General features: G+C 36.9%; 1 protein-coding gene across 2 annotated transcripts in view; it reads right to left on the bottom strand.

Annotated features, from left to right (window-relative positions):
• The window catches only part of MAN1A1 (mannosidase alpha class 1A member 1), a 177,336-nt gene that overhangs the window by 62,004 nt on the left and 92,217 nt on the right, over positions 1 to 23,115 (bottom strand). For both annotated transcript variants that reach the window (XM_050788747.1, XM_050788748.1), the window contains exon 6: positions 7,412 to 7,506. In XM_050788747.1, coding sequence (XP_050644704.1) covers positions 7,412 to 7,506 — 95 coding nt within the window. The remainder of the gene's footprint in view (positions 1 to 7,411; positions 7,507 to 23,115) is intronic.

The following is a 23,115-nucleotide window of genomic DNA, read 5'->3' as shown; positions in this document are numbered from 1 at the left end:
TAGCATGACATGACAAAGAGGGAAAGCAAGATTTAATTAATAATGTTAAACTCCAACTCACACTTTCAGGATAAAAGGGCAACATGAGCATTCACATAAAGTCTTCCTGAAACTGGGTCTATTATTAAAAGATGAATAAAGGAATCCTAACAACTCTCTACCTTATAGATGAAGATAATTTGTCATGATTGCTAAATCACCAAATTGCACTGCCTGTACTTATGCCCAGCTGCACATTAATTTCCAGATTTGTAAATTGCAATTAATTCTCAGTATTGCTCCATCACTTTTTTCTCTAGTTAATAAAAAGAACTGCAATTAATTATTGTTCATCCCATTTTTCAGAACAGATCAACTATAACTATTACTGCACAAGCAGGAAACATGGAGTAGTTAATGTATCCATTGAGACTGTGAGGTCTTTAAAACTATTGGCTGTAGCCTAAATATTTTACATTGACCTTCCAATTCCCAAAGATTCAATGTAGTTAGTTGAATATTTACAATGATTAACAATTATGAGGGCTGATAAAGTGCCTTGATACCTGGGCTGATTTTCAACCATGTATTCAAACAATTTCATAAATTTTTAAATGAAACTTTATTAATTAGATATTTGAAAGGTTTGTCCCACAATAACAACATAAGCCCAGTCTTGAGATTAATCACAGGAAAATTGATTGCTGGGTCATTGAAAACCTGAGGAAGTCAATTCCTTGAAAAGATTATTCCATTGCTAGCTTGTGAGGGAGGTATATGAATTTACGCGTTCTGACTTGTTCCTGATCTAAGTTCTGTACACAGCATAAATTTCAAATTGCTGAGGCTGATTCGCAACCAATTGTGTGAACAGCGTGAACAAAGCTGAATCTGTAAAACACTAGTTCTGTGCATTTGAAAAACTTGAGATGAAAGCCACTTTGAAATTGTTGCATTAAAATAACTATAATTGTCCTTACATGAAATTTTCCTGGTGAGTTAACTGCTTAAACTGTGGTAGATGCTATGGGAAAAGTCGTGGTCATATTTAACAATCCAGTCCCATCTGCTTTGAACCAAGGTTCTATTTGCCGAAAATTGAAGGGTGAGGAAGCCCTCTTAACAGACTTCCCACATATCACAAGTCATTTAAAAAGAGATTTAAGCAACTCTCTGGATAAACTGCCTCTAAATTCTCTTACATATCACCTTTGATAAATTTCTGCACTTTAATTATTCATATGCTACAATTTACCCTTAAAATGTAGAACCTTCTGAAAGTTTCGAAAAATATTTTAAAATATCTAATTTATTGTTGAGTAAAACATGAACCTGGTCATTCCATTCATGTCAATTTTCTGCTCTTGCCCTATCAGAAACACACAGCAGGAGCCTGAGCAGATGGAAATTCATGGAAAAGGAGGGAGGGTGGGGAGCAGAAGAAATGAGGACCGCGACAGCCTGTGTTCAGAGGCAGATATGGTCTGCCCCTTCCTTCAGAGAATAAAAGACACTTAAAAAACCCATTTACCTGAGTGCTAACTTCAATTATGACCAGAGAGGTGGGAAGAAAGGTAACCTTTCAGGCATCCTGAGGTTCTTCAAATTCCTACTGCCTCACAATGCATGACCAACAACATCAAAGCATCCTTTGCTCAGACTTGCTTGTCCCTAATGTCTCCAAAAAGGGGGCTATACACAAAGTACATTTAAATTAAGTATCGCTATCCTTAACTGTCCACTTGCAATAAATAAATGTCCTTAGTTTGGTCAAGGTACTGAGTGCCTGGCAGAGCTGTAGTGATCCAAAGTTCGGTGAGAGGATTAAATGATCACAGAAGAGACCTCTATTCCCTCCTGTTCATCTGGTGGGAGGGTAATCCCTGATGCTGCTTCATTCTTGCCAATACCCTTAGGTACAGGGCCAGGTTACCAGTTGTTTATAGTAAGGCCACTTTGCCTGAAGCTACAAGTGTGACTTTATGGAAACAGCTTTACTTTTAAACAGTAACCCAGAAGTTTCTAATTAAAAATGCCTGTTTTTTTCTCCTCTATGCTAAAAACGCTGGTTTGTTTTCCAGTCTCACCGGATTGAAAAAAAAAAAAGTACAAGGGGAAAAAGGACACGCAAACTCTGGGTAATTACTGCTTGGAATTGGCTGCTTTCCAGAAGAAGCAACAAACTGCTTAGAGTTAAGTGGAAACTTTGTGTAACTATTAACGAAAGTAAACTAATGATAGAAACAGAACACAGGCCCCACTCCGCTTCCCCAACAGTGGACCTGGCTGCCTCACTGAACAGCTCTGAGATTTAACTACATGCCTCTGATGGCTCAGTCATTTCTTACTACAATGGTTCTCAAAGTGTGGTCCTGGGGTGAGCAGCAGCAGCAGCACCAGCAGTAGCTTCCCCCATCAGCTGGAATCTGGTTAGAAACGCAAATTATCAAACCTTACTAAACACCTACAGAATCAGACTCTCTGTTTATGATCCAGCAATATATGTTTTCATGATCTCTCCTGGCAATTCTTATATATTCTAAAGTTTGAGAAGCACTGTTCTATTAAAGCTGGGTATTTTCAAAGTAATTTTCTAGGATTTTAAAATTTCAATAATTAAACTGACCATCAGTGAATAGGGAAACGTTTTCAACCCAATGTTTTCAAATGCAACTGAGATGAGAAATAAAGCTATCCTCAGCATATAAATCCTGGATTCCTGACCCTAGCTGAGTATTAGAAGGTCCTGGGAGGTTTTTAAAAAAAATGCCAGGATTTTATCCCCAAATCAACTGAAACAGACTGGGGGAAGGGGAAAGATGAAGGCAGCAATTAAATGTATGTATGTATGTATATGTGAGTTTGTGTGTGTGTGTGTGTGTATATGTGTGTGTGTGTGTGTGTGTTAGAATCCCAGTTATTCTAAGGCATGGGAAAGTTGAGAATCACTGATATAAAGCAACCAGAACGGTTAGACCCTTAGCAGAACAATCCAAGAACTAGGAAACAGGGCTATGTGGCTATCTATAGCAGACACACACCACACACACCACACACACACACACACACACACACACACACTTTCATAGACTGGGTTTGCACCACATTAATTAGGCACTAGCTAGCATGTAAGACTTGGGATAAGCACAGAACCCTGTACTGCCTCACATCCCTTTTAAAACCTAACTGGCTGAACAGTTCCAGTTTCTAGTACATAGTTCACGAATAAATGTAAGTTTAGGAAGCAAATGTAGTTTTGATGCTATAGGCTGGATCCCAAATAATTTAAAAAATAATAAAAGCTTGAGCATGGAGCCACCACTATCCTACATAAACCACATTGAGACATTCTCTCCACACATCCAATTGGTTCTACCATCTCTTTTCTGTCAGAGAAAAATACAACTCGAGCTTGAACAGGTCAGGAGCACTGATGGCTTAAAAATGAAATCCTACCATAAAAGGACATCAGAACCAAGTTAGTCAGTTCTAGAAATGTACTATTTTATCATATACCATATTCATATATACTCTTTCATAATGAAATATTGAGAACAGAACCATAAATTAAGAAAAAATTCAATGTCCATCTATTTCGCAGCACTCTGCAAGGTTTAACCTCCTTCTGCACATTAACTAAACAGATTTCCATAAAAGCCCTTACGAGGTCAAGACAGGTATTATTATTGCTATTATTTTAGTTTTACTTATGAAAAGATAAACCCAGATAGTTAAGTGAATTTTCCAGAGACAGACTGCTAATAGCAGCTTTAACTATGGTAATAATATTCTAATGTTTGACATCAATAACTGTACATACCACTATTAAAATCTTAAAGTATTGTTGATTACTATTTCCAGAAGACTACAAATGGCCAAATGAATTAAAATAGATAAAAGAGGGAAGTGGGAAACCCAATATTTTAAAAAACTCCAACTGGGGGAAGAATAGAAACCATAAAAAAGATTAACTTAAAATACTTGGAATGACTGTAACTTCTTTTAAAAAAACTTTTCTCCAGTTGCTAAACTTGTCTCTCAATTCTTAACAGATCCATAAAGCATATAAATAAAGCATAAAGTGTAAGATGGAGCTCTGATTTTATACTCAGGCTTGTATCACTGCTACAAAACATTCTTAGGATAATTAAGCAATATTTTTGCCTCATAGAATACTAGCACCATTAAATCAATTTGATCTGCTTATGTTCAGAAAATTTGTTTACTGATATTTTCATATTATTCCTATTACATGAAAGTATGGAATTGTATTCTGCTTCATTTGAAAATATAATACATTTCTTTCAAATCTGAAACCAGGAACTTTAAAAAACTGTTAGCAAATTTAATAATGCAGAAATTTATGCTTTAACTGTCGAGTAAAAACATAGGGAGATACAGGAAAATACTTTAACAATATTTAACCTATTAGACCATCTTTCATAGTTTGTGTTTATTAAAATTAACCAACTATAATGTAATATTTAAACATTTTATACCACCAAAGTATTAATAAACCCAACAAGGGTCTATCACCTTTTCTTAAAATATACACATTACATGCTTCCCTAGGATAATCTTTCACTATTAGAAGACAGGCAGCTATGTACTATTCTTAATTAAAGCCCTATTTCAGTTAAAGTAGAGCAATCTGCAATTTAATTATAATATAAACTGTAATGTAACTAATGACATTGTATGTATTTTCATCAGATAATTAGAACAGTCAGTAAATAAAGCTTTACAAAGCAGGAAATAAAACAGGTGAGGGGTTGTGCCTCATTCGTCACCTCACTGCTAATGAGAGTCTGAATGAAGATCAGTCATCTCCTACCTATGCCTTGACGGTGTGCAATAAAAGCACACACTGTAGACAGCTCTACTAACTTAATGTAACACCAAGCAGGCGTCAGAAAAATCCACACAGAGAAGTGATAAAATAGTGTACAGCTAAAACTAACTCATTTATCAAGAAAGACAGAATAATTATGAGGAATGCCCAGACTGTAGGCCCTGTGATAGAAATGAATAATGGGAACATTAACTACACTATTTTAAGAACACACTTAAAAAACCCCCAAATCTAAGTCTACTCTACCTAGACTTGAATTACCTTTGGAAATACAGTAATGGTGAAATGCCTGATTTTACAATCACAGAGGTAATTTTTCTGCTTCAGGTTGGAGAAAAAAAAGCATAGGCTTCTTGCTAATAGTAATAACAAGAACAGACACCAAACTTTGACATTTTCACATTAGAGAAATTGAGTTCTACCAAAACCTAATACTAGAAAGGCAATGATTTTCTTTTAGCGGAGGTATGTAACTTATGCATCCTCATTCTATGATCGTATTGGTGAAGGAAACATGTTAGTCTAGTGAGGGACTGTGTATAGCATTTAGGTCATCAAATGAGTACTTTCTATTAAATCACCATTTCAGAATTTATTGAATTAAGAATTCTTATCGAATTAAGAATTTATAATAGATGTGGAAGAAAAGACAATTTAAAAATATTTTTTTTCTGAACCGCTTTTGGAATAGAGTTCCTAATGTAGTATATGAGTGAATTATTTAGTTTCTCTGCATATATTCAGCTTGCACAAATACTGAAATACAACTTGACTTACTGATGTTTTGTCTCCAAATACATAAACCTCCCCAATTCAAAATGCTGCTTGCTTTAAATTCAACCTGGTGAGTACTTATTATCTCTCCTTGGCCCATCTTAAGTTTGTCAATCACATGTGTGAGTGTATAACACAGAAAAAATATATTCTGCTTTACCAACCAGGCTGAGAGTCCCCTGAGGGAAAGAACATGCCTGTTATCTTCTTGAATAAAGTGAAGAGAAGTAGAAACTCTTCCCAGGACTTAGTAAGAAATCTTTATCACAGCAGAGACTCAAATAAATGCTTAGTTTTGACAAAGAAAAGGTAAAGAAACCAATTATCTTTAGGCAATAACCAGAATACCAGAGGAATGTGAACAGATAATACCAATAAGTTTACACTGCTGTTAACATATAGATGTTGACAAAGAGACACATTCAAAAGGATTTTCAAAATTGAGAGGGAAGAGCAGAATTACGATATTACGGCCAGCACATTCAGTGTCTCTCCAGTGGTAATTCTTGCCAAGAGTTTCAAAGTCAGTCAACAATGACTAACACAGCTAGTCTAAAAAGCATCTTTAAACCCCCCTTTTTTCTTCTCCTGGGTAGCTTTCTACATTCTCTTATTCTGAGAAGGTAATTAAAAACTATGATTTTGCCACATATATGTTTCCCCCCTCCTTTGAAACTTTTGCTGGTGACAGCCTTCCAAAACTAAGAAAGCAGCTTTAGGCCAGCTGTTCCCTATACCTTGGCCCATACTGTGAAATAAAGTGATTCGCAGAACAGTATATATGTATAAGTGACACCAAAAGCACATCTTGAAAAGTAATATTGTAGATAAATACGAAATGTCACTTCTTCCCCTACAGGAAAACTTTTAAGATGATAAATCATCCTCACACCTTGAAGTATAGCTGATTCAAGGAGTGTACTTGATCAGGCAAAGGAATGGGGAATTTTAGTGAACTGATACTATTAATTTTGCCAGTGCTTATTGTGCGAATTTGGGTAAGTCACTCGTATTTAGTAAATGGGATTGAGAGTGGATACAATTTATAATTAAAAATTCATGCATGTTGCCAAGAAGAAATTATTTTTATCAGCTGCAAAATGGTTGCTCAATTTCATTCAGTTTAACTTCAAAACATCAGAGAACACCAGAAAGTCTGTTCAGCCTGGGGGTATGTATGTCTGTGTGTGTGTGTTTTCCAATTGGGACCACGTTCTCAAGAACTTGGCATATTAGGGTTCTCCACCAAAGAAGATGAGAAGGTTGGATTGATCTGAGTGAGTGCATCAGCTGCCTTCCCGTCTTACAACTGGGGGCTGGGTAACCGCAGGTGCTCCCAGTCTCCATTATACCAGCTCCTTTTATGGGGGATCTGATTAGGCCAAATATTGTATCTCTGCCATACTTCTAACCAGTAGCTCAACTGAAATAAAGGTTCTTAGGAATTTGCTTCTTTGGAAGTGAAATGCTTTGATGACAACTTTAAAGATAATGGGATTCTTTTGGTATTTATGGAGAGAGACAGTATCATTGATGCAATGTCACTATGAAACAGTGAAAACCTCCAATCCTGTCTGGCCTGAATGACTCTGTTGAGGTCATGCCATCCCACAGTGGGGACACACCTGAGGCTATGGAACACTGGAAAGCTAATAGCTGCCAACGAAAAGACAGATCTCAAGACTCCCAGTGGAGTCTGTTAGTCACCAGCATCATACAAGTAATTATCTATCTCATGTATACTTATTAAGCAACAATCTTGAATATTTAAACTTAAAACATGTTGTTGAAAATGAAGAGTTTTACCTTTTCATATTCAGCAATGCCCAAGGTATTCCAGAGGGAGTATGAAATGCAGGTAGTAATTTTACCCCAAGTTCCACTGCTTTCTTTCGAAAAATCTGAAAAGTTAAACAGTTAACTGTAAGCTACTGTTGCAAGCAAAACAAGAGGTACTACACTATTATCTAACAGTTACCACTTTTCTACTTTAATATTTTCTACCTTAATATCTGACAAAAAGTTTACCAAATTAACAGAATTACCCAGTAAAGCAACAATGGTCCAGGGGCCATCACACTGGGGGATATTTATTCCCAATCTTGGTTGCTCATTAGAATCATGTGGGGAGATTTGGATGCTACTGATGTGAACGTCTTACTCTTGAGATTCTAATTTCTTTGGTTGTAAGCTTCTGGATCAGGATTTTAAAAGCATCACAGGCGATGCCAGGTGATTTCAACGTGCAAGCCAGTGGGGGAACCACTGTTGTTGGAGGATAAGACTGAGAACCAGGAGGTCTGGTCTATCCCACCTTCAGCACTATTATTCACTAGAGCACAGAGGAAGGAGAAGTTTTAAAAAGACATTATCACAGGTCTATGTGTCTTCTCAGCCCTTGTAGCTTTAACTTTCTCTGATGTTAAGTGTAAGTGATATAAAAAATACTAAGTTAAATTAGGTACAGATTCTGCCCAGAGTTTAGTAGGGAAGATAATTATATGCACATAAATATCTAGAACACAGATAAAATGAGAGCTGGAGATAAAATACTAGGTGAGTTCAGTGAGGCTGTATGCTGGAGACAGCATTTAGATGAGAACTGCATGCAGCATTGAACTGGGGCCGATAATACCACAGACCGGAGTGAAGATTGGAAAGTAAAGAGGGACTCCCTGAGGGATCAGCCTCCTCCCCACAGAAGAAGGCAAATGGGGCCCTACAGAATAAACAGGGAATTGGGCAGCCGGCCTGAAAAAAGGGGATACTGGTAAATCAGGTCAGGCATCCACAGCTCAGGCCAAAACATGGAGGGCCACAAATGTAAGGCTACAACTTTTATCCTGGTTAGAATGGAAAAATAATGAAAGTTTTTGAGCTGCCAATTCTACTGTGCAGAACTGTGTTTTAGGAAGATTAATTAGATGAGATCTATCCTCAGTTTTAGGTCCAAAGAAAAGCACTAGCTTATTTACTGAAGAAAGGCCTGCTACAGTTGTAGCACCAAGCAGGTGCCTAGTCCCATCCTTTAAGCTGTATGACTCAGCATGGCGGACTGGAAGTGTACCATTTCCTCCTCAAACAAGGAAGAAGTGAGAGAGGCTGGAGGAGCCCTGAAGAGCATGGAAAATAGAAGCAACGTTCTCTGTCGGCCACTGGGGAAGCATTCACTAAAGCAATCAACAAAGAAGTCGTGTGTGGCTTCTCCCCAGAGGGAAGGGCTTCAGTGTCTAACTCCTGCCCTAAGTTCTGAGCCTCTCCACTAAGACATCCAGGCACCTGGGCTCCCAGATGGAAGGTAATCCAGTAATACCAATGTTGACGCTACTTCCCAAACCCTATCTTTTGGGATCTTAAAAAAAATTATTTTTTAATTTAAAATTTTCCTTATGCATACCATAGATCTTTTGGAATCTAAGTCTCATTTAGTAGTGGAAGTCAAGAAAGAAATGACTTTGGTTGACAGTCAATTTAGATAAACTGATATTCCTTGTATACAAATAAGCACATTTGTAGTATATAGAAAATGCTAAAAAATAGAGGTGCCATTTTCTCCACAAATTATTGTAACTCTTGTCAAAGAGGGTAATTTCCTGTATCAATAACTTGTAGCGTATGGAGAGGAGAAAAAAAAGCAGAGCAAAGGGTATATTCTTCTTTCCCTTTCTCTGCCTTACCCTAGATAAATTTCATGTTGTCTTCTGCTATAAGGATTTATCCAATCACTGCCCAGCCATCTGTTGATTTTCTGGTTTCTGCCCAAATTTTTAAAACTGTTAATTAACTCCTTTTCAAGAAACTTACATAAGATCAAAGTCAAACCATGTAATTAAAACATGAAGTTGGGTATAACCATATGGCACAGGAGTTGAGAGCTCAGGCTTCGAAGCACAATGCCTGTGCTTGAATCTCAGCTCCACTTCTCCAAACTGGGCAATCTTGTACAACTTGCCTAATTTCTCTGTCCTAAGCTTCCTCATCTGTACAATGCAGATAACAACAGCATTTACTCTTTAAAGGCTGTGGAAAGAAATAATAAGTTATTATATTTAAAGACTTTAAGACACATAGTAATCACTAACAGGTAGTTGTAGTTTTTATGGTGATAATGATAATGGTATTTCCTCAAGAAGCTGGCTTTTATCCAACCATTGCTTTGGTACCTTCTACTTATTCAGACTCCTCTCTCATTCTCTCTCTCTCTGTGCGTGTATGTGTGTTAGTTACTCCCCACCTGTCTCCTTGCCTCCTCCCCAACATACACACACTCTTAATCATGTGCATGCATTCTCAAGAGCTAAGGCCTCAGTTCTCATCACCTATTTGCATTCTCAAATTCAACTTTCTATTTTAGCTCTAGTTCAGTACTTCTACCTGTGTACACCCATCACAATTTGGGTGTCTTGTTATCTTCTGAAACTTAACATGTCCAACATGGAATTAATCTTTTAATATCCTGGGCAAACTTCCCCAGCTCTATCACTGATATTACTTTCTGGTCAGTCCCTTGGACTCAAGTGAGCAGGCATTTTTGATTTACTGCCCGCTTCAGTCACCAAGTATCATTGTTAACTCATCTGAAATGTCTTGTATGCAGTTCATTCTCTGATAGGAGCATAGGCCATGTTCTCATTGCCAGGTACAATGAAATGTATGATTTAAAAAAAGAAGGTCCTCCTATCTAGTCTGCTTGTTCCCTTATTTTCATTAATAATTTTTCCTCATTTCTATTAATCTGTATTTATATTACCAACTTTCTCTTTTTACTATAAATTTTCTTGTTCAAGAAATGATCATGACTTCCTCTCTTGTCTAACATCAAGTCAAATCTGCTCTACTGACCATTCAACCACCTTTATGAATCAGACCCTTCAATTATTTTCCGTCCGTCTGGCTCTGGCTCCAGCTCCAGCTTTTGAGTCTTCATGGTCTTAAGTACTCATTCATATTCAGTCCATCTTAGCAACTTTATTTATACATTCTCTCATTTTAAATCACTCTCTTCCGCCTCCTTTTGGCTGGTCCAAATTTACTTATTTTTTAAGGGCAAAGTCAAGTCCAGGCCAAGACTCCAGGCCAAGATCTTTGCCTTCTGTGAATTCCCACACTGACAACTAGTACCATACAATATGGTCTTTGATACAGATCCCTAAATGAAGATACAGAAGGCAAGAGAGAGATCTCTGAACATTTTCTTGTGTGATTTCTCTCATATACCCCAATAATTTTTTCTTCCTAGAAGTAGAGAAAAAGACCCCAATTTCTCCTTCACTGCCTATTATACAGATCTAGCCCAGATTAAGTCATTTTGTATTTAAATTTACGGATATCGCCACAGGGCTCCTATGAGTAGTAGGCAGGAAGAACTAATATTCTCAGTTAACAGACAGGAACAGTGGCCCCTTCCCATATCGGGGTTTTTACACTTGCAGTTTCCTCTGCCTGCAATGCTCTTTCCTGAGCTCTCTCCATGCTTCGCTCATTCTTACCTTCAGGAATCTGCGTAAATGTCCCCTCGAGAGGTCTTTTCCTAACCACCCCACACAAAGTTGGCCATCCCTATTTATTATATCACCTTGTTTCTTTTCCACTATTTATCATGTCTTAATTATTTTATTTGCTTGTTTATTGTTTGATAACTCCACTAGATACGATCTCAATGAGGGCATGGAAGCAGCTGGCACTCAATAAATGTTCACTCAATAAATAAATGAATCAATCTAAGATTAATTATTAGGTGAGTACAAAGGTAATTGTGGTTTTTGCATTGTTGGAATTTGCTGTTTGATACTGGAATACATTCTTAAATGTGGTTATGTTACATATAATTTTAATGGGTATTTCTCGCTTTCTTAGTTTTTTTCCTAATGAATTATTACTTGCTGTTTATTTTATGTTGATTTTAGACTATGGAAATGATGTTAGACAGAAAGCAAATTCGAGTGATTTTCTTATTTGAGTTCAAAATGGGTGGTAAAGTAGCGGAGACAAACTACAACCTCAACAACACATTTGGCCCAGGAACTGCTAACAAACATACAGTGCAGTAGTGATTCAAGAAATCTTGCAGCAAGGCGCAGGGGCTCACGCCTGTAATCCCAGCACTTTGGGGGGCAGAGGTGGGTGGATCATGAGGTCAAGAGATCAAGACTATTCTGGCCAACATGGTGAAACCCCGTCTCTACCAAAAATACAAAAATTAGCTGGGCGTAGTGGCGCATGGCTGTAGTCCCAGCTACTCAGGAGACTGAGGCAGGAGAATCCCTTGAACCTGGGATGCGGAGGTTGCAGTGAGCCAAGATCATGTCACAGCTCTCCAGCCTGGTGACAAAGTGAGACTCTTGTCTTAAAAAAAATAGAAAGAATAAGTTTTGCAAAGGAGACGAGAGCCTTAAACATGAGGAGCATAGTGGCCAGCCTTGGCAAGTTGATAACGACCAACTGAGACCAATCATTGACACTGATCCTCTTACAACTACATCAGAAGTTGCCACAGAACTCGACGTTGATCATTCTATGGTCATTTTACATTTGAAGCAAGTTGAAAAGGTGAAAAAACTGGCTAAGTGGGTGCCTCGTGAGCTGAGTGAACATCAAAAAAATTGTCATTTTGAAATGTCTTTCTCTCTTATTCTACACATTAATATGAACCATTTCTCGGATTGTGATGTGTGACAAAAAGTGGCTTTTATATGACAACAAGCGATGACCAGCTCAGTGGATGGACTGAGAAGAACCTCCAAAGCACTTCCCAAAGTCAAATTTGCACCAAAAAAAAGGGCAATGGTCACTGTTTGGTGGTCTGCTGCCAGTGAGATCCACTACAGCTTTCTGAACCCTGGTGAAACATTGTATCTGAGAAGTATGCTCAGCAAATCGATAAGATGCATGGAAAACTGCAATGCCTGCAGCTGGCATTAGTCAACAGAAGGGGCCCAATTCTCCATGACAATGCCTGACGGCATGTTGCAAAACCACTTCAAAAGTTGAACAAATTGGGCTATGAAGTTTTGTCTCATCCACCACATTCACCTGACCTCTCGCCAACGCATTACCACTTATTCAAGCATCTCGACAACTTTTCACAGGGAAAACATTTCCACAACCAGAAGGATGCGGAAAATGCTTTCCAAGAGTTTGTCAAATCCCAAAGCATGGATTTTTACACTACAGGAATAAACAAACTTATTTCTTGTCGGCAAAAATGTTTTGATTGTAATGGTTCCTATTTTGATTAATAAAGATGTGTTTGAGCCTAGTTATAACGATTTAAAATTCATGGTCCAGGCCGGGCGCGGTGGCTCAAGCCTGTAATCCCAGCACTTTGGGAGGCTGAGAGGGGCGGATCACGAGGTCAGGAGACCGAGACCATCCTGGCTAACCCGGTGAAACCCCGTCTCTACTGAAAAAATACAAAAAACTAGCCGGGTGAGGTGGCGGGTGCCTGTAGTCCCAGCTACTGGGGAGGCTGAGGCAGGAGAATGGCGGGAACCCGGGAGGTGGAGCTTGCAGTGAGCTGAGATCCGGCCACTGCACTCCAGCCTGGGCGACAGAGCAAGACTCCATCTCAAAAAAATAAAATAAAATAAAATAAAATTCATGGTCCAAAACCACAAGTACTTTTGCATAAACCTAATAACATACCTGGGGCATTGTAATAAGAAACCATTGATACTATATTGTTTGCAAAGTGCTCCATCCCATTCCACTAGTTGCTACTGTCTGAAAATAATTATCTCCAGTATTGTAGAGTCTCAACCTTGGGCACAATTAGGGCACAATTACAAAATATTTTTAGATAAAAATATTAATTAGCTCATTGATGCTTTAATCAAATCATACATGAGACTAAATCAACTTCAATTCTCAATGTTTGATTTGTTATCTCCTCCTGAGCTCTGATGAAGTTGCTGGAGGAAGAACACAGATTCTAAAAGAGAATATCCGTCTACCTCAACTGGTGAGCTTCAAATAAAACTAGCTTGTAAAATTAAAATTGTTGAGAGAATGAAGGAGGCATATCACAAATCATTCTAAAGGGCAATTAAGTTTTAAGTAGCACATCTTAGATGATGTGCTAAAAAGCAAATTATTACAAAAAGTACACTAAATGGTACTTTAGTGCTACTTCAAATGGGGATACGCATGATGGAGATACCCCCGGACCCAGGTCCTTGGACTGGCTGCACTACTGTTTCCATGTGAGGCCTGGGCTGGTCAGTTAACTCTTCTGGTTCTCAATATCCCCAGAAAAAAAAAGGGAGAGTAGGGCTGATCATTTCTATTTTTGATTTATCACTAGAAAAATAAGTACTCAGAAGCCACAAAACTAGTACTAAAATGTGACTGGGAAAAAAGCAAGACAAATATTTTTTGAAGATAGGAAATGTTAATTTGCCAACAAATTCTTCACCAATCTTGGTTTCCGGGGTTTGCTGGTACCTCTATTTGGTAGGGAGGATTTTATAAAGAGAGCCAGGTGAAAAATTACAGTTCATAAAATGTAATCCCTGCTAATAGAAGATATTTTTTAATGTCCACTAAAAATATGGTTTTTGTACAACTAGCAATCAGTTTGGGATGGGCAGACATCTTATGATCCAACAAGAATTTTCTAAAATATTTTGCATTCTAGGGATTCTGATCACATTCATAGCAAAAGTCAAAACAATGTAACTTGCTGAAAGAAGGGTGGTAAAATATGATGAAACAGTTCTTTTGAGCATGTAACTAACAAATAACTTTAAATAAAAACTTTTATAGCCTAAAGTTAAGAATTTCAAAATAACTACATGAAAATTGTATCTTTTCATTACACTTAAGTAACAACATCACAGTCTTATTGCTGTTTTTGATCAATGTTTTAAAAATTTCAAAATTTAAAATCTATTAAATAAACACATTTATCTTTTTACTTTACCCTGACAGATAGCATTAGACAAGGCTGTAAACAAGACATATGGTTTTCTTTGCCTTTCTAGTTTGCAGTTCCCTAAAGAACTATATAGGAATATATACATGCCAGAGCAAAGAATAAGGGAAAAAGAAATGAATAAGAACAGATGGATTTGGAAGGAAATATTTTCAGTTCAGACATGCTTCAGTTTGAAATACGCAATCAATATCAAAGCCTTTCTTCAAATGCTCATGTTGAAAACTTCACCATTAAAAGATCAAACACCAATTCACCATTAGGATAAGTAGAGTTTACCTATTACTCATTTTCACTACATAAAGCTTTCAGCACAAGATGCCATAGATACGATAAATACCTTTGGCTGCAAATAACTAAAATAACCCATACACTGTTAGTTGACTTGATCAACTTGCACATAATACGGGCCAAAATCAATCATTAAACCAGTAAGTACTTATTAAGCTATTCTGGCTTTTTAGAGTAGACCCGTGAAAGATTTAAATATCAGAATAAAGATATGTAAAAATAATTAATCCAGCAGAAACTTAAGAGCTGGAAGGGACATCAAAGGTTATCTAGTTCTATAATCTGATATACAGATGAGGAAACTGAAGTTCAGAGAGGGCCTATTCTCCTAGTTAAATGCTCTGATGTGGGATAGTTTACTGCCAGCTACACCCAAGTGAATACCAGCTTCCTGTCATCTCAGAGACGCGTGATCCTTTTGATTCAGAGGGACTCTTCACTGTGCGCACACCACTGTCTCTTTCTTTCTTCTCATTCTGTTTCTGTAATTGATCAAAACCTAAAACTGAAGTTTTAAATTAAAAAAAATTACGTGTTGTATTCGTCAAATTTCATTACAAACTTCATTTTTTTAAAAACAATGTATTTAATTAGATGACTGCTTTTGTTAATTACTTTTTCTCCCGTGATTCAATACAATTCAATTTTTAGCCTTCAGGCAATTAGATGAAAAGAGTGTTGCTTATTTTCCTGAAATATTAAAGCACAGAGATCTTCCCAACTTGTTTCTTTCAAAATAAAAAGGCTACAATGCTATCCTGCCAATAACCATCGATTATAACCAAGAAGAATCAATGTAGCTGTCCTTTAGTCTTGAGTTTATTAACACATAAAAGCATAAAATGTAAAAAAAGGAAAACACTTCTAATTGTAAGCCTAGTTTAAAAATCTAAATGTAGAATGTTCTAGTGAATAGGCACTTTAGATTTATCTAGCTTTTTAAAGATATTTATTCTCATGAAAAAAAGAGGTAGTGAAGAGAAGTGGCTTTTATGCTATCTCCTAGTCAAAATGAGTAACTGTTGATACATGAATGAATAAAATTACATCCCGTTATTGATTTTTTTTTTTTTTTTTTTCCCTGAAAGAGGACTCTCATTCATTCCCTAGTTTCTGAATAGGGAGGGTTTTATAAAGTTAAGAAGGCAAGATGAAAAAATGGGGGAATGCTGGGGAGAACTTCAGGCTGTTGTTCAGGGCAGGGATATCACCGCTGTCCATGTGAGCAGCAGTGAATGCCATGTTCTTGTGGCAGTGTTTCCCTCAGCATCAGCGTGGTCAAGGCTGCCTGGGAACAGGCACACTGAACTAAGAGTCAGGAGCCTTAGGTTCTAGTTCAGGGCTTGCTACTCACCAGTTACGCCACAAAGAAATGGGTCACTTCACTGCTCTAATTTTCTCTTTGTAAAATGGGAACACTAGATAAGACACTCTCTGAGGAACATTTCTGCTCCACAGGACAGGCTTATTTTAAGACTTAATAAGCACTTACTACACATTAACCAATGTGGTAAGGACTGTAAGAGAGATACATGAGAAAAAATTAAATCCCTGATCTCAAGAAGCTTACCACCAGGAAGGTAAGTCAGCCATTTAAAGCCATATAAGCATAAGATATACAATATAAAACAATATAAACCATAGGTAGAGAATACATTAAGTGATACATGCTGTAACTGTGGGAATTTTTTGAAAAAGTGAGTTAGGTCTAGGGTGAGAGGTAAGGTTGAGGAAGTGGCACTTATATAGATACAGGTGTGTACTTATTTTGGAGTAGGTATGTACATGTTTGTGTACATGCTCTGGGTTAATGTGGAGGAGGACAAGAGATCAAAAGGGAAGACAAAGGGCTTTTCATGATAGAGAGCAGGTGGAGAGCTAGATTACTAGGGTCTAGAAAATAGAGACAGAGGTCGGGCGCGGTGGCTCAAGCCTGTAATCCCAGCACTTGGGAGGCCGAGACGGGCGGATCATGAGGTCAGGAGATCGAGACCATCCTGGCTAACACGGTGAAACCCCATCTCTACTAAAAATACAAAAAATTAGCCGGGCGAGGTGGCGGCGCCTGTAGTCCCAGCTACTCGGGAGGCTGAGGCAGGAGAATGGCGTGAACCCGGGAGGCGGAGCTTGCAGTGAGCCGAGATCCGGCCACTGCACTCCAGCCCGGGCTACAGAGCGAGACTCCGTCTCAAAAAAACAAAAACAAAAACAAAAAAAAACAAAAGAAAATAGAGACAGATAAAATAAGACAAGCTCATGGCCTTAAATGCCAGGAAGAGAAGTTAAAAAGATGGTTAAAAGAGCACATTAGATGTCTTAAGGAAGTCCTAACACTGTGTTAGTGCCTCCCGTTTATGATAAGTGGAGGGATTTCTGGGTCATCTGGGTTATGAGAAATAGGGAAGGAAGAAAGACAGTAGTTCTCACTGGTTATGGGACTTTTCTGAGTTGTAAGAGGCAAACATATATGAATGACAACATCAAAAAAACACTGTATTGGCTACCTGATACCTGATGAAGGAAAATAAATCTTAAGAAATAATTAGAGTCCTTTAACAAATTTTTTCTCAAGAAGAAAGTACATGCTATTGTACACATAAATGAGCAGTGGGCTGGGAGCAAGGAAATAGTATGATAAAAGTTACATGTCCTTCTAATATGCATTCAATATGGAAGTTAAAAAAGGAGAGGAAACCCAATGGCTATACAGCTCTAGTGCTTCAAACTATTCTTAAGCGTACCACATGTGTTATTGTAGGCATTCTAATTACTAAAATACCTGCCCAAGAATGATAAATAATAATAAATTACAGCAAGAACACCACAATAATTCAAGTCATTATACGGTGCCTAAAGCTGCTCATTGTATCTCAATTTTAGGTTTAAAAAATGGGCAAATCGCCAACATGACATTTAGAAAAATATGCAGTATATAGTGAATAATGTTTACACTAAATATGACAAGTAATTTCTGAAAATACATTTCACATCAAAAGGAAAACATCTTTATTTAAAAAAGTATAATGTCTACTAAAGGGAAGGGAATTATGAAAGCACATACTCTATCTGGCTATGATTTCTAACTGAATTTGTGGAAACCACTTCATAGATGTTAATATGCGACATCCATCATAGGGTTAAAATTGGGGCTATTCTATTTACTATTGCTTTTGCAAGCAGACATCAGAAATCATTAAAATATACACAATCCAAGCTTGGTAATATTTGTTCAAGAAAAAGACAAAAGAAAAAATTATAGCCTCGACTATGCAAGTACAGTTAGACCTTTGTATCTGTGGGTTCCACATCTGTGGTATCAACCAGTTGCAGATCAAAAATACTTGAAAAACAATGTATGGCTGCATCCGTACTGAACATCTATAGACTTGTCATTATTCCTAAACTACACAGTACAACAACTATTTACATAGCACTGACATTATATTATGTATTATAAGTAATCTAGAGATGATTTTAAGAATATGGGAGGATGTATTCAGGTTATATGCAAATACTGTACCATTTTATATAAAGAACTTGAGCATCTGTGGATTTTGGTATCCTCAGGGGGTCCTGAAACCTACCCCCACAGATACCTAGGCATGACTGTATGTCATAATTCCCTGACATGTTTTAGTTACGAAGCATTCTACACTAGTGAATTTTTTCCTGTTAACTGAACCTCATCTCTGAAGAGCATTAAAACATTTATAGTTTAATAATTTACATAAGTTTTAAAGACATGTTTATCTGTTTTTTATGAGTCGGTGAAAAGTAGAGTGATCCTGCCTTTACTCAACATCACCATCATACGCATACAGAGTTGGGACTAGGTGATGGAGTTTTCCATTATTACTTCAACGGTCTGTACGACCTTGAACACTCACTCAACCTCCTTTCTGTGCCTCAGTTTCCAAATATGTGAATAGAGAATAATCCTCCCAAATCACAAGATGGTTATAATTAAAGGAACAAGTGCTTTTTAAAGAGCAATAATAGTTATCATTCTTGGCTATAAGATAGTAGTTTCCTCAGGAATAATAGAAGGATATTAGGCCTTTTGTCCACACACCAAATGGTCCAAAAGCTGCTGAGCTATCATGTCTGCTTTCTATAGTCCTACTGCTTCTTTGAGTTATTAGCCATCAGTTCATTAAAATGAGATTTCTCACTGTTGTATTCATTCTCCTTCTGAGTTGCTTATTTTGTAAATAGTTATCTGCACAAGGATCTGATAAGTCAAATGTCTTTCCTCTTACAGTGAAGGGCACAAGCTTTAGGACATGGTCCCTTTCTGTGTCACATGCCTGAATTTGAACAATTAAACTCTATAGGTATGAAAGAGCAATGAATTACCATACTATGTAGCAGTAACAGTTTGCAAATTTACAAAGTCAACTGAATATCTGTGTGCACAGGTTTTGTTTCTTTTAAAAAATGTAAAATGTAAGCTACTAATTTTTCATTCTATTTAAGCAAATGTAAACCTATCCAGTACACACTTAATACCATTAGACAGGCAGTTTGTGATTTCTGCATAATCCTCCTTTATCATATATTATACACTGATACCTTTAAATTGCCTTTGGGTACAGAGTCTATAGTTTTATTTCAGCTGACAGATGAGCATTTTAAATTATCAAATGGTGACACTGCTGGACAGAAAATTTGGCAGCAATGCAATTTTTGTCTTATGTTTGTATCCCTCCAGGGAAGTTAATTAAACTCTTAGTCTCAGTTTCCTCATCTACAAAATGGAAAAACATATTTGTGTACCTTGAAACTGAGAGAAGTTCTCTTTTTTCTCCATGCCAATATTAAATTTTTATTTTCTTAAACAATGAATACATTCTCATTATTGAAAAATCACAAAATTAGACATAAATTATAGAATCTTATTAATCCTGTCTACCCAGAAATAACTATTAACATCTTAAGTGTCTAAATGATATTGATTGCATTTTTTTAAAAAAAGTATTGGTCCATATATACTATTTTGTAATGTTTTAAACCCATCCCCACCAATTTAATCTCCATTGTATACAACATTCTGTATCAGAGGTCAGCAAACATTTTCTATAGAGGGTTAGATAGTAAATATTTTAAGCTTTACTAGTCACATACTCTGTCTCATGTTTACTTTTAACAATCCTTAAAAATTTAACAACCCACTCATAGCTCTGGTAGTATAAAAACAGGTATTGAGCCAATTTGGCCAAAGGGCTGTAGTTTGCTGACCCTTGTTCCCTAACACTAGATACATTTCTGTAACATCTTTTTAAAAATAGCTATATCATACACTAGTTCTGGTATAATAAGGATACACCAGAACTTACCTAACCAGTCTTCTATAAGTCAACATTTAGGTTTCCCTTGTTTTGATATTACAAACAGCTGTGGAATGACCGTCCCTGTACATACTTATTTGTATATATAACTATTTCCTCAGGTTAAATGTTTGAAAGTGCAATTTCTGGTCAGCAGTCATTCATTCAATTTATTCACTCACTCACTCACTAGAGCTGTAGGGTCAAAGCAGCCATAGACAAAATGTGAATGAATGTGCTTGGCTATACTTTGCTAACCCCTGAATTTTGTTAATTTACTTGAAAGCATCTAATTTTTTTTTTTCATTTAAGAGGCTTTAACATATTTTCATATATCCCATTTCATGACAACATTGCATCTGTTTTTAATAGATCAGTGTTAAATTCTTACAGTACTATAAACTCAATGAAACAACGCCCTGCCTTAATAACGATCATCATCAGAATATCAAAATGTCACATAAGTCAGTATCTTTTTTATTAGAAGAGTTTTGAATATATCAGACTGAAATAATTTGGCAGGCATTTCCTCTTTAGAATACAAACAGAAATAATAACAAGAAACATAATTTATGTTGTCCATTGTAGCTACTCATGCACTATCAGAATGTTTTTTTTACTGCTTTTTAAAGATATTGCACACACACACATATTTCAACATAATTGAAACTTTCTAAATTACAAACTTTCAAAAAGGAACTGCTTGTATAATTGACCTTTTAAAAATGTCAATCCATTTATTCAACAAATATTTATTTAATGCCTATGTACTTACATACCAAGCTGCACAAGCACTTGGAATATGAAAGTAAACATGACAGCGGTGGTCAATGACTCATAATAACACTTGTTTTTGAAGTGCAACACTGGAAAAATGTGATAGATAGGAAAGGATCAAGTAATAACTTCGATTCCTCCTCAAAAAGAAAATGAAGACAAATACTGTGAATACTACACAAGGTAATCAGATAAATTCTCACCATCAATCTTACCACATACAACTGGCAAATTTAGAAAGAGAATAGCACAAAACTGCAAAGAAAGGTCATTTAAGTGTTTTTGAAGATCTTAAATTCAGTTTTAGATAAAACTGACTTTACCGAATATGATTTATGTACATTATATGTATATGTTTTCTTCTGAGACTGGCCAACATCCTGAAGGTTATTGTTGAGACAGGAATCATCCTAAGTAGTGAAGTAACTGATCTATTAGATTTGTTCAAAAGGACTAGTTCTAAAAGAAATAGTACCATAGCAGCATGTGCATTTAAAAAAGACCCAAAGCTCTAAGTGGAAAAAACATAGGTAGGCAAGGGTTAAACGGGAAATAACAGAAGTGATGGTGGATGGCAAGGCAAGGGTAAAAGGGAGTAACAGAAGTGACGGCAGATGAGTGGCAGTGCAGTGTCCCGTCCCGGGGCTGGGCAGCAAACACCGGCTGTCTATAAAACCCACAGAATCGAGGTGCAAAAGAAATGGAGTCCAGCTGTTTCAGCACTAAACAAATAGCAACACAGTGGTTAAAAACTTAATATCAATGCTGAACATTTCATCTACTACAAAATAGAATAAAAGTGAGTTACTGTTACTCTGGCTCTAATTTTAGCCAGTCCAAATTAGTACCATTGAGGGCAAATGGCTGATAACCATGGGAAAAAGAAACTATCTTATTTTAGGGGGTAATAAAACAAACAATTCTGGTAAAGGCCAACACGGATCTTGGGCTTTAAGGAAATAAGATTTCAAAAGCCTTTTTAAAAAATTTCATTATATGGCTATTATTAAAAAGTAAAAAAAAAACAAAAACAAAAAAACAAAAAACAGAAGCTGGTGAAGTTGTGGAGAAAAAGGAATACTCATTCATTGCTAGTGGGAATGTAAATTTAGTTCAGCCATTGTGGAAAGTAGTTTGGTGATTTCTCATGAATTTAAAACAGAATTACCATTCAACCCAGCAATCCCAGTATTGGGTATATACCCAAAGGAATATAAATTGTTCTACCATAAGGACACATGTATGCATCTATTGTGCACTGTTCATAATAGCAAAGATACAGAATCAACCTAAATGCTCATCAGCAGTAGACTAGATAAAGTAAAGGTGGTACACATACACCACGGAATACTACACAGCTACAGAAAATGAGACCGAGTCTGTGAAGGTTAATACTGAGTGTCAACTTGATTGGATTGAGGGATACAAAGTATAAATGCTGGGTGTGTCTGTGAGAGTGTTGCCAAAAGAGATTAACATTTGAGTCAGTGGGCTGGGGAAGGCAGATTCACCCTTACTCTGACGGGCACAATCTAATCAGCTTCCAGTGAATATAAAGTAGGCAGAAAAATGTGAAAAGGAGAGATGGGCCTAGTCTCCCAGCCTATGTCTTTTTCCCATGCTGGATGCTTCCTGCCCTCAAACATCGGACTTTAAGTTCTTCAGTTTGGGGACTTGGACTGGTTCTCCTTGCTCCTCATCTTGCAGACAGTTTATTGTGGGACCCTGTGATTGTGTTAGTTTTATATATAAAAGAGGAGTTTATTAAGTATTAACTTAATACTTACAGTTTATTAAATATTAATACTTATAGTTTATTAAGTATTAATTTAATACTTATAGGATATATGTAGATCCATAGATACAGATAGATAGTTCTGTCCACTCTAAGAGCACCCTGATTAATACAACGTCCTTGCATCAACATGAATAAAGGTGGAGGCCATTATCCTAAGCAAACTAACACAGGAATAGGAAACCAAACACCGCATGTTCTCACTTGTAAGTGGGAGCTAAACACTGAGTACACATGGACACAAAGAAAGGAACCACAGACACTGGGGCCTTCTTGAGAGTGGAGGGTGGGAGAAGGATGAGGACTGAAAAGTTACCTATTGGGTACTATCCTTATTACCTGGGTGACAAAATAATCTGTATACCTAACTTTCGTGACATGCCATGGA

This window comes from Macaca thibetana, chromosome 4 (genome assembly GCF_024542745.1).
Source record: "Macaca thibetana thibetana isolate TM-01 chromosome 4, ASM2454274v1, whole genome shotgun sequence".
Classification (NCBI taxonomy): Eukaryota; Metazoa; Chordata; class Mammalia; order Primates; family Cercopithecidae; genus Macaca; species Macaca thibetana.
Note: the sequence above shows the minus strand (reverse complement) of the source record. Positions and strands in the feature narration are given on the sequence as shown.